At 34.8% G+C, this 12,519-nt stretch overlaps 2 protein-coding genes across 3 annotated transcripts in view; one reads left to right on the forward strand and one right to left on the reverse strand.

Annotated features, from left to right (window-relative positions):
* LOC129805538 (leucine-rich repeat and calponin homology domain-containing protein) overlaps positions 1–9,347 on the reverse strand; it is a 51,151-nt gene extending 41,804 nt beyond the window's left edge. For both annotated transcript variants that reach the window (XM_055853520.1, XM_055853519.1), the window contains exon 1: positions 9,212–9,347. In XM_055853520.1, the coding sequence (XP_055709495.1) occupies positions 9,212–9,347 (136 nt within the window). The remainder of the gene's footprint in view (positions 1–9,211) is intronic.
* A 41-nt stretch (positions 9,348–9,388) lies between these two features.
* LOC129805553 (26S proteasome regulatory subunit 10B) lies at positions 9,389–11,049 on the forward strand. Its single transcript, XM_055853541.1, has 3 exons — positions 9,389–9,735; positions 9,812–9,931; positions 9,994–11,049. The coding sequence occupies exons 1-3, from the start codon at positions 9,630–9,632 to the stop codon at positions 10,956–10,958; spliced, it is 1,191 nt and encodes a 396-aa protein (XP_055709516.1). The 5' UTR covers positions 9,389–9,629; the 3' UTR covers positions 10,959–11,049.
* The last annotated feature ends 1,470 nt before the right edge of the window (positions 11,050–12,519 follow it).

A 12,519-nucleotide genomic window follows, 5' to 3' on the forward strand; every position in this document is an offset into this window, starting at 1 on the left:
AAAAAAAATAATTAATTTTATTTCATATCAAAAATAATTGTTTTCCAAAAGTTGGTCATTTTTGAAAAATCAAAAGTTTGTTGCCTCATTAAAAAAACTAATTCAAAATGGAGAAAACGTGCAACCAACTTTATGTAAACCGGTTACATTTTGAGCTTATGTCATTTGATAAGCAAATGGTGGATTTGTACATTTTTAAGGCTGTCAATGGTAAATATATAGGTGTAAAAGTGATGATAAATAACAAGAAATAATCAGTTTTTTGATAATTCATAATTTAGGTTATAATGGCAAATTACAAAAAGTTGAAAGGTGGGATATTGTCCAGAGATACTGCTGGAAGGAATCGGCGTCGCTTAATTGCCAAATTTTATGGAAATTCATGAAAAGTTATACATAAAATGGTCAAATATTATAGTTATGAGGCACGAGTACATCTGAAAAACGCTACTGGTAGACCCAGGGTTTCGACTCAGAAAGTCGATAACCGCATTCTAGGTATCTCTGATAGTAACCCCATGATGTTTGCTTCAAAAATTCAGAGTCGGCTGGTTACAGAAGGCATACAGGCTTCAAAACCAACCGCAATTTAATGAAAGTGGTAAGAATAATTACTTGGTTTGCAGGTTTCCATTGGTAAACAAAACCAATCTGGTTAAAAGGTTGTAAATTCACTTGGAGCATGCTAAAAACGTAAAAATACAACCTCTTAAGCAGTTTGGTTTTGCTTACCAATGGAATCTTGCGAGCCAAGTACCTATTCTTATATTTTCTTTCATTTTGAGTTTGATTTTCGAAGCATTTGAAGCCTGTATGCCTTCTGTAACCAGCCGACTTTGAATTTTTGAAGCAAAGATCATGGGGTTACTATCAGAGATACCTAGAATGCGGTTATCGACTTTCTAAGTCGAAACCCTGGGTCTACCAGTAGCGTTTTTCAGATGTACTCGTGCCTCATAACTATAATATTTGACCATTTTATGTATAACTTTTCATGAATTTCCATAAAATTTGGCAATTAAGCGACGCCGATTCCTTTCAGCAGTATCTCTGGACAATATCCCACCTTTCAACTTTTTGTAATTTGCCATTATAACCTAAATTATGAATTATCAAAAAACTGATTATTTCTTGTTATTTATCATCACTCTTACACCTATATATTTACCATTGACAGCCTTAAAAATGTACAAATCCACCATTTGCCTATCAAATGACATAAGCTCAAAATGTAACCGGTTTACATAAAGTTGGTTGCACGTTTTCTCCATTTTGAATTAGTTTTTTTAATGAGGCAACAAACTTTTGATTTTTCAAAAATGACCAACTTTTGGAAAACAATTATTTTTGATATGAAATAAAATTAATTATTTTTTTTGAAAACTATAAATAATATCTACGGATTACAAGGAACTCATCTGCAAAAAGAAAAATTTGGAAAAGTATTTTTTTCTATCATTTTTTTCACTTGATTTCTCAAACATCCATTAGGCAACAAACTATTGACACTCACTGTAGGTCTGTATAGCAACATTTTTTTATGGCAGTTTCAGCGCTAAAGTCGGATTATATTGACTGGAGCTTTTAAAAATTTTACTTGATAGTATTACCGAAAAGATTTTCTTTATTGGATTTAAACTCGAACAAAGCGCTGACTAATCAATAACTATCAATTCCTTTTCATAAAACCATTGCAAAACGCGTTGTTTTGTAGAAAGATCTCATCTTTAAGGGGCTAAGTCTGAATGAATAGGATTAGTAGGATCACACATCAAAGTTCTTATCACCACAAAGCGTTTACATCAAGTTTCGGTTCCCTTAAAGCTTCTTAAAGATGTGATCTTTCGGTGTCGTTTATTTTTTGTAGAATTTTGGAAATCTGAAATTTCGAGTTTTTGAAGTCACGCTATTTTTCTATCTGAGAATGTTGAGAATGTGTGTAGGGCCGTTATCATACCTAGAAGCCCAAAGGATTAGAAATAGAGACTTGGGACCTAATTTTGTTTAAATTAAGTAACCTAATTTTGTTTGTTACAGTCCCTTATACTATGGTTTGCACGCAATTATCCATTTTCAAACGATTAATTTAAGTGATAAAAATTAGAAAAAATATGCAAATTTTGTCTCTATCGTTCGTAGAGGTGAAAAATACGTCGAATAAAACTCTTTTGGATTTACCAAGGTTAAATGTAAGACGTTGCATTGATTTTATTTATCGGTTTCATTTTTATTGTTGATTTTCGGTCAGTGAAAAGGACTTTTAAGGACGATTGGATCACCCGTGAGCCATGGAAAATTTTTTTCCTCATTTCCTTAAGTTATTTCTTTCTAATATTTGTACATTACCGTAAAGTAGAAGGTTGTAGGAATTTAGGACATTTTTTTACAAATCTTTTAACTAATTTGCTATATACGCTATTATAGTAAATAAATAAGAATAAAAGTGAGGTTTTTTTTTAACTTTCGCATTATTGAGAGAATTTTATAATTGTTTTTTATTTTTCCAACTTTTTTAAGTACAACCCTTTTGGGAATAGAAACCACATATTTTTCAGAAGTATTTCATAATTCATTTGTATTGTCAGAAAAAATATTTAAACTTTGGGCTATTTTTGTCCTTATTCTTCATAGAGGTAAAACATACACTTAGTTTTTTGATTTCAGATGAATACACCTTGAGAAATCTTGTTCACCGAAAAGTAAGTTTTATTTTCAAAAAGGTCTCCGAAAATCATGCCGCAACGGCTAAATTTTTAAGATTTTTTAATGAAAATTTCAGATAATTTATTTAGTTTTAACATTGTACTTTTTTGACTTATGTAACCCTTTAATGAGTCCAAAATTCTATTTTTCTTATGTCAAATATTAAAGTTAGAAAATCAGGCTCTAAAATCTGGATTATACGTTAGTATAAGGTTTAACTTTACTCTGTTCTACATACAAATATTATAAAACTGAAATTCATGCCTGGATTATTTTTATTACTTGTTTCATTTCTCAACTTGAAAGATTTGTTTTATAATTGCTTGTTGCACTATTTCGATCATGAAACTGTTCCTTTCAGTTTCTTCCACCCTCTATTTTTTATGTTTCTTCGGTAAGATTAAATCTCCTCAGGTATTTCTCTGCAGGACTCCAATTCCCGTATCTCCCTTGCGTTTTAAACCTTTTTTTTCTTGGGAACAGGTACCTAAACCTGTTACAGTTAACTCCCCTCAAAAACTTTTATACTACGCAAGAAACTAATATTTTCTTAGAAATCCCACGTCATGTTTATTGTTCAATAGACAAGCATCTCTAAATAAAGCAATGTTTCATCTTTACATTAAAATTTAATTGGGAACGACACTTGTTTAAATACTCCATTTCAATATCATATGCCCAATAGAGGTTGCCTCTTAAACCTTCAATATCTAACTGGTTTTACAACAATATAGTTAAACGTTACTTAAAGTGATGTGTAAATTATGTAAACTGCTTTGAGCTAATCGATAGAAATTGAGCATTTGCGTTGAATAATTAAAGTCCATTTGGAAGTTGAATGAACATGACTTTTAGCAGTCACACGGTTAATATTAGTGTAATGTGCAAAGTAGAGAAGAAATATCTTATTTTTTTCATACACTCAAGAGACCTTTTGATTTATGATTTTATTCAGATCAATAATGAAACACGAATACATTTTCACCTTACAAACATGCGTTATTCACTCACCCATGGCAATAATTAAATTACTTCTACATCAGCCTTTTATTTTATCATTTCCCCATAACATCGTTATCTAACGAACTTTCACGCAGTTCTTTTATCAAGGAGTAAGAGAGTGAAAAGATATTATAGAAATTGAAGTTAAATATAGAAAACTTCTTTTTTTTCCTATACTTCTCTCATATGTTGAAAATCATAATCTCATCGAGGAATTGAGCTTACTTAATGACTATAAATTGATTTTTTTACATAATTTTTTGTTCTCTTTTCAATATTTTCAAGTTTCCACCACCACAAAAAAAATTCATGTTAATAATATTTGTGATATTAAACAGCCGCCAGTAATTTTGAGCTTATAGTACAAGACCTTTGTGTATTTTTCTTTCTCATCAACAATTATTTTCCTTTTCCCATCTACACTCATTCGTCCAATACGCAGACACACAAAATATTCTCAACCCGTTCTTCTCTTTGACCATATCTCTCCTTATGGGAGCTAATTGGTTTAGGAAAGGGGTGGTCTTTTTCTTCTTTTTCACAATATATTACACACACTCATCCTCGCGACTAAGAACACTATAAGTTTGTTGACATTCTTCCGGAATTGGTAAGAGACTCACACCGATGAAGGAAAGAAGGAAAAAAAAATAAGAAAAAATAAACACGAGCTAAAGTGACGCTATTTTTGTACATTGTTCTCCCATGCGATCGTTAGAAGTGGAAGAATAAAAAAAAAAAAGAAATAAAATAGAGACATTTTTATTTCTCATTCACAACCCTCCCTGTGTTAGAAATTATCGTATTTAGATTAATTTCTAGAAATAGAAAAAAGCCTTGGGGACAACATTAGATTTTGTCACACATCATTTCAAATTACATCAGCTCTTCTCAAACTTCTTTGGTATTTGATTACATCGTAATATAGCAAACGTCACAATTAAATGCAGATTTATTTTAATTCAATACAACAGAGTGTGCAAAAAATTAGGCAAAGAATTGTTAAGTAGAAATGAGCTAAGCAGAAGTATCAGTCAATCGATTACAAAACACGCTTTATTGCTGCGTGAATTGAAAATTTATCGTTCATTGTGGAGTAAAGTGGCACAAGATGATTCCAATTGGCTGGACAATTAATAAACTGTTCTACTCTCAAAAGATCATTAAATTGAATTGAATGAAGCAATCTTAAAATTAAAAGTGTTTAATATAGTATTGATTCTATAGACAGATTATTTCAATTAATTTTTGCACATTACAATAAAATGCGACAATTGAAGTTCATTTCCAAAATTCTTTAACAATAAGATTCATATAAGCCTTATTGCGTTTTTTTCTACACATAATTAAAATAGTATTCTATGGAAAATTTTCAAGTTATCATACTTAAGTTTTTCTAGATTTTAAACTTTAGTAATAAACCCACACAAAAAAACAATTGAAAAAGCAAAAACCTGTATAAAATCGCTATTTTCCCTATCAAAAATTTTATATTAATAAAGCCCAACGTACGATAACTATTATTTTTGCAAACGATTTCGAAACTGCCTATAATGCCCAACGCACAGTAGTATTTGTTTTGTAAACATGTTTTTGACATTTCAATGAGAGTGAGTGAGATCTAGATATAGTCATCTCGCTCATTCTCTTGGGAAATTTTGAAAACATGTTTACAAACAAAAGTTATTGTGCGCTGGTCATAATACCCAACGCACAATAACTTTTGTTTGTAAATATGTTTTCAAAATTTCCTAAGAGAGAAAACGAGATAACTAGATCTCTTCATTCACTCTCATTGAAATGTCAAAAACATATTTACAAAACAAAAGTTATTGTGCGTTGGGCATAATGCTCAATACACAACAAATTTTCTTTATAAATATGTATGTATTTTTTTTTTCAAAATTGCCGCGGTTTAAATTAAAACTTAACCCTTTACAGCTGAATGTTGAAACGAAGAATAACTTCAACTGAACCTCAGATTAACGTTAATCTAGAGTTAAAATTAAGCTAGGTTTAAATATTTTTTCGTATGCAGAAACGAGGAATAGTGCTTTGGCGTAAGCTGTTTTTGTCATACGGCAACCCCATATTTTGGCTTTTCTGGCATGCCAGAAAATGTCAATTCGTCAATGTTTTCGTTCGATTTAGCAAGATTCCACGGCTTTTTCTCGTTATTTGGTGATCTTGAACCACCAGACTTGCTAAAAATTCTCTAAAATAAAATAGGAATCAATATTGTGGATGTGAAAGAATGTGCATGTTTTCTGGGTGCAAAAAGCGCGACTCCCGCGACTCCTACTTCAGTGGCGACTTATTGAAGTTGCATATGGTGGATGTTTTTTTATTTCAGGCAAAATTGGCTTTTTAAGAAGCTGTAAATAGAGTTAAAGCCTTATATCTTTTCATTAAATCCACTAAAGTGCAGATTATATCAATTTTGTATCATTTAACAGTATTTTCGGAAAGACTTTACGGATTGATGTGGACAGGTTTATTCCATCTTTAAGCCAAAAATTATGCCTCCGAAATCGGGGGTCTAATTTTTGGCTTAAACGTTAATCCACTGTTTAAATTTATTCTATTTCTCGTTTAAACATTAGAAAATGGTGGATCATCCTCGAATTATCTTTATACTTCGATTCAACATTCAACTGTTAAGGACGATTGGAACACCTGTCCCATAAAGAAAATAATTTTTCCTGAGTTACCTAGTTATTTTTTTCTTAGGTTTGTACGTAATTGCAAAATAGAAGGTTGAAGGAATCTAGGATATTTTTGCAAGTCTCCAGCTATTTGCTATATAGTAAATTTTTAAGCTCAAAAATGACGAATTTTTAAGTTCCCATACTGAAAATTAATTCTAATTATTTTTTATACTTCCAATTCTTTTTAAGCAAAACCTTTTTTGGGAAAAGAAACTACAATATACTCAAACATAACATTTTTCATTAGATTGAAAATTATCATTCATTGGTATTGTCAGAAAAATTATTTAAATATTTGGGCTATTTTTGTCTCTATCACTTATAGAGTTAAAAAATACACTAAATCAGACTCTGTTGGATTTTCTAAGGCTAGATGTAAGATTTTTACTGATTTTGTTTATCAGTTTCATTTTTATTGCTGATTTTCGGTCCGCTAAAACTGTCTCGTCGTTAAAGGGCTAAGCTTTCGGTCAATAAAAAAAACTTTAAAAAATCACTTCGTTAATAAACAAACAAAAATAATCAAAGTTTCAAATAAGAAGAAATGTGTTAAGTTTCGAAACTATTCAACCGATTTTAATGTATCTTATAATACGCATATCTGATGCTTTTAATGTGTTACAGAGAGAGATATGACCTCATTATATTCATTGATTTCAGTAGAATCATTACATATTTTGACTTATTTTTCTAACTATGATTTACTTATTTATTTATTTTCTTTCTTTTGAAATCGTAATCAGATTTAATATGACTTAATAGCCTTCCATAAACCCATGCCAAGTTTCAGCTTTCTACTTTTTCTGTTTCTCAGAGAGGAGTTATAGTGGAAAAAGTCCTCATTTTGTATGGGGACTGCTCGACGGAGTGGCGGGGAGAAACGTATATAAACACGGTTAAAGAGCCTTCCATTGCCCTTGATCCTATGCCAAGTTTCTGATCTCTACTTCTTTTCACAAAGGAGTTATCGTGGAAAAAGTCATTATTTTGTATGGGGGCTACAAGAACTTCTCTACTTCTTCTCAGAGAAAAGTTAAAATGAAAAAAGTCCACATTTTGTATGGGAACTACTGAAAGGAGGGATGGGGAGAGAGGGTAGTATCCATGGATAAATAGCTTAAGTCATACACTGACTCCATACCGAATTTCATGAAGATCCCTTGGGCTGATGTTAAGTAATTCGATGTCAAAATAGTATTTTTTCGAAAGGATAAAGGCGTTTTTACAAGGACTCTTGGCGAATATTGTCCTGGGTTTCGGTAGTTTTTTTTTACCCTACACCATTACGTATAAAATGCGCCTAGTCCCATCTGTGGTCGCCACATAGACCAGCTTCCATATATTTTTGCCCATGTCCTTTAACAAATTGTTATTTTACTAAAATTTCTTAGGGGGCACTCAATGGGTCAAGTAGTAGAGCACTCGCTCTATGATGCAAGCGTCCCGGGTTCGAATCCCCTTTAGGTCACCAGGAATTTTTTTTGGCGTTAAAGGGGTATCCAGTATCCAGTGAGCTTCACTGCACTTGATTTCACGGGCATGGGACTGACAATCTCATCCCGTACAAGAAAAAATAATAATGCATGTCTAAAAATCCCCTTGCGGGAAGGCCTTGTTCCTTCATGGAATGTTGTGCCAGCATTATTATTGTTATTACATATATTAAAATTTTTTAGAGGGGCGTGGTCTATATAACGATGGGCGGGATTTTTCAAACTCACATTTTCCAATTCGGCTGTTACTATTTTCTTGTCACTTCGGTTTTTTTTTGGGTTCAGTATTCAATAATTCACAAACTATAGCATTTTTTTATTGAAATTGTGCCCCGGGATAACCCAATGAGAGACATATCACGCAAAAAAGAACAATTCCACGAATAATTCACTGCCAATCACACCAATCATAAGGTTTTCACATGAATTTTGGTTTTGGCCCCTCATGAATTACATCAAAAAAAAAATATATTCAGCTACTGACGAATTCTGACCAATTCCCCACCTCTCATCCTGGGGAACTTGAAAGTATTGAGAGAAACACCGGAAATTCATGAAGAAGAAGCTCGAAAAATTGCTGTGAATCAAAAGCAAGTTCTCGAGCTGCAAAAATTGAGGACAAATTGAGAAATTCAAAGTTTGTTGAGTGAATGTGTGGCATTCATCTCCATGCAGATTCTTATCGATTGCTTTTCGTCGGTTGATTCCCAGCCACAGGAATAAGGGGGTTTTTCACTGGGAAATTGTAACAGATGTGCTGAAGAAAATAGGTTTTCCTGTGGCAAGAGCGTATGCACTTTACTCCCAAATTGTTTATACTTTTATTGCGAATAGTCCAAGTGGGCTTTGAGATAATTGAATGGATATTTTGGGAAGCAGAACACTTAAGTAGTTTTTCCCGAGGAGTTTTTCTTTATGGGGATATCTTATTGGGCAAAAGGGGGGAGAAGCCCCAAGTTAAAAATAGCTCAGGAAAAACTTCTCCATGAAAGAGAATCTCTGGAGAGATGGCAAAAAAGAAGACTTTCTTTGCCCGAGACTGAGCGTTGGAGTTGGCATTTCAAGGAGGGGCCTCAAAGTATAAATATAAAATGATAATAACTCCGGACAAAGGCACAAGACGCCCAAACGCATCTTTCTTTATTTTTTTTTTCAAGAATCTGCATTTTAAATGTATATTTCTCCCAGCCCAAAAAGGTGTTTCCGTCTCGTGAGATTGTAATTTAGCATATATTAGAAGGGGACCCTCCCGCAGAGCACCTGGCTCTCGTCCAATTACCCCAAGAAGATAGGAGACATTCATACCTGCAAAAACTGTATCACTCAAATTGTATTTTCCGGCCGCCTTTGGGATATCCTTCAGTTTTCTTCCGCTCAATTTCAACTCTCCACTCAGGTGAGCATCCTCCAGGATGCGTTCCAGTGATCCCACAACAGCCATATTACCACATTTTATCACTTTTGCTATTGATTTTAGTTGATTTCACGGCAATTTAGTCACTTTTTCCTCATCGCACTACCACTTTCCACGACACCGCCATTCGAACTGAACAAAAATCGAGGGGAAAATGACAACAATTCACGAAAAAACTTAACGAAGCTTTGCCGAAGTTTGCCGAAGCTTGCGACTTCAGCGCCTCGCATCTGCTAGTAGCTAAAGTATAAGAGTGAAAAGCAAAAAACAGTGAGATTTGTAGAGAAAAATCCGTGAAAATACCAGGAAATGACAGCTAATGGGGCTCAATTTGATCCTGTGAGGGATAAGTCTCTCCAGGACTATCGCAAGAAGTTGCTGGAGCACAAAGAAGTGGAATCAAAGCTGAAAGAGAGTGAGTATGGGACAATTGAGGTTATGTTTTGTGCTTTTTTGACAAATCATCTCACAAAAATGGGGCGCTATTTCAGTGCGGGAACAACTGAAAGAGCGTACGAAGCAATTCGACAAGTCCGAGAATGATCTGAAAGCCTTGCAGAGTGTGGGGCAGATTGTGGGTGAAGTGCTGAAGCAGCTGACTGAGGACAAATGTAAGTTTCCGGATGGGGAGAGATTTGAGGCGACATTCTGGACAGTTTACTCTTCTTTTCAGTCATCGTCAAGGCTACCAATGGTCCTCGGTATGTTGTGGGATGCCGGAGGCAGCTGGACAAGACAAAATTGAAGTCAGGAACTCGTGTGGCACTGGACATGACCACCCTGACAATTATGCGATATCTGCCAAGGGAAGTGGATCCTCTGGTGTACAATATGTCCCATGAGGATCCAGGGGATGTCACCTATTCGGCTATTGGGGGGTTATCTGAGCAAATCCGGGAGTTGAGGGAGGTCATTGAACTGCCGCTTCTCAATCCGGAGCTGTTTCTGCGTGTGGGAATCACCCCGCCCAAAGGATGCTTGCTCTATGGACCACCAGGAACGGGAAAGACCCTTCTGGCTCGTGCTGTAGCCTCACAGTTGGATGCAAACTTCCTCAAGGTCGTCTCGAGCGCCATCGTGGACAAGTATATCGGTGAGAGTGCTCGCCTGATTCGTGAGATGTTCAACTATGCTCGAGATCATCAGCCGTGCATCATCTTCATGGATGAAATTGACGCTATTGGTGGCAGGAGATTCTCTGAGGGCACTTCGGCTGATCGTGAGATTCAGCGAACACTCATGGAACTCCTCAATCAAATGGATGGATTCGATTCCTTGGGTCAGGTAAAGATGATCATGGCCACAAATCGTCCGGACACTCTTGATCCTGCTCTGCTTCGTCCCGGACGTCTTGACCGGAAAATTGAGATTCCACTGCCCAATGAACAGGCTCGTCTGGAGATTCTCAAGATCCACGCACTGCCCATTGCCAAACACGGAGAGATTGACTATGAAGCAGTCGTGAAGCTCTCAGATAATTTCAATGGAGCCGATTTGAGGAATGTTTGCACTGAGGCTGGCCTCTTTGCCATCCGGGCTGAACGAGAGTATGTCATTCAGGAGGACTTCATGAAGGCGGTCAGGAAGGTGGCAGATAACAAGAAATTGGAGAGCAAACTGGACTATAAGCCAGTATAAAATGCTTCCAATTTGGGCATTTCTTCGAGAATCCTCGGAATTATTATTGTCTACTTTTCGAAATAAAATAATAAACAATTTTTATGCTAAAGATTTTTTTAAATTGTTCTTTAGGTTTCATTGTTACGACTTTTCCGATCATCTAAAATTCGTACGACGAGCGCTAAGGCCTGGTAAAATCGCTTTGCTGAATTTAGAAAATTGAATGTAGCATATGCTTCATGAAGCACATGAAGCAGACCAGAGGTAAACCTAGATTAGCTTATAATGGTGTGTGATTCCGTTAAGTCCCTTTTCGAGATTTTTTTTAGGAGACGAGAAAAACGACCAATCTTGAAATTTTTGATACGTGCTTATTCTTATCTAAATACAGTAGACTCTCGCTAATTCGGCTCTTTTAAGATCGGGCTACTTGGGCTACTTTTTAATTCGGGCGGCAGTTAAATTCGAAAAAAGTTTGTTTATGCTGACATTTTTCAAGTTTGATTATGATTACAGTAGACTCTTTCTCAATCGGCAAAATGTCATCCGGTTTAGCGATAGAATTAAGCGTCAAAGCATTTGTAAATTCCACAAAAAGCGCTCAATTATAAAGTATCACGATAAAATAGGAAGAACTTCAGCGAATTTGAGCGAATTAGCTTCATAATTAAACGTGAAAATTGTCAACAAAATTTGGCGCTAGATTGAAAAAGAGCCTATTGAGTGAGAGTCTCCTATATTAAATGAACCCAATATGCTCAAATTTGCCATGGTTTGTCTGAGTTTTGATGTATTTTTGCATTATTAAGTGATTTTCATGAAATTTACCATAAGTATAAGTATGTAAACTCAATCTGTTCTCTCAAATCCGGGTGACATTTCGTTCCCAAATGCCCGAATTTGAGAGAGTCTACTGTAGTTAAAATCGACCACTCAGAATATAAGTCGAACTCGATTTTTTACAAAAATCGTTTTTTATTCGCTTTTTAGATATTTTTTTATACCCTCTACCTTCCCTGCGAATATTATACTTGAAAGATAATTATTTTCAAAGTTATTATAGAGATTTTAAATCTCAAAAATCCTATACCCTGCATGTAGGTAGAATCTCAGCTTCAAATCGCTATTTTCAGTTTAAATAAAAAGCATTTAATTCTGATGAGAATAAGCCTTTATTCATTTTTTTCGGTCAATAAGTTTTTTTTTCTTAATCTTTACTGGCAATACGACAAAATAGTAAAAAATAAAGAAATCGAGAAAACACGCTTCAAAGTTTTCGATATTCGCCAGAGCGCTTTGATACAAATCTGGTTGACACATTCCTTTATGCTTGCGCGTGTCTGAATCTTATGCCCTAGAGACACTTACGACTTAAGCCGAGAGACGACTTAGTGGAAAATGATGGAAATGTAGTTTGACCATTATTTCTAATATAATCACGCTAAGCCATCTCTCGGCTTATCCTCTCTCAGGGGCATCTAAATGTCCTGGACATACTTACGACTAAAGTCCAGAGACGACTAAGCTAGTTCATAGCCAAGTCAGTTCCTGACTCACTACAAATGAGGCTTAGCACCAC

The sequence above is a fragment of the Phlebotomus papatasi genome, chromosome 3 (genome assembly GCF_024763615.1).
Source record: "Phlebotomus papatasi isolate M1 chromosome 3, Ppap_2.1, whole genome shotgun sequence".
Classification (NCBI taxonomy): Eukaryota; Metazoa; Arthropoda; class Insecta; order Diptera; family Psychodidae; genus Phlebotomus; species Phlebotomus papatasi.

Excerpts from the sequence above, each read along its gene's own strand:
- LOC129805553 (XM_055853541.1), top strand. The coding sequence starts at position 9,630 with ATGACAGCTAATGGGGCTCAATTTGATCCTGTGAGGGATAAGTCTCTC. Across the intron at positions 9,736-9,811 it reads GGAATCAAAGCTGAAAGAGA|TGCGGGAACAACTGAAAGAG; the intron begins GTGAGTATGGGA and ends GCGCTATTTCAG. Across the intron at positions 9,932-9,993 it reads GCAGCTGACTGAGGACAAAT|TCATCGTCAAGGCTACCAAT; the intron begins GTAAGTTTCCGG and ends TCTTCTTTTCAG.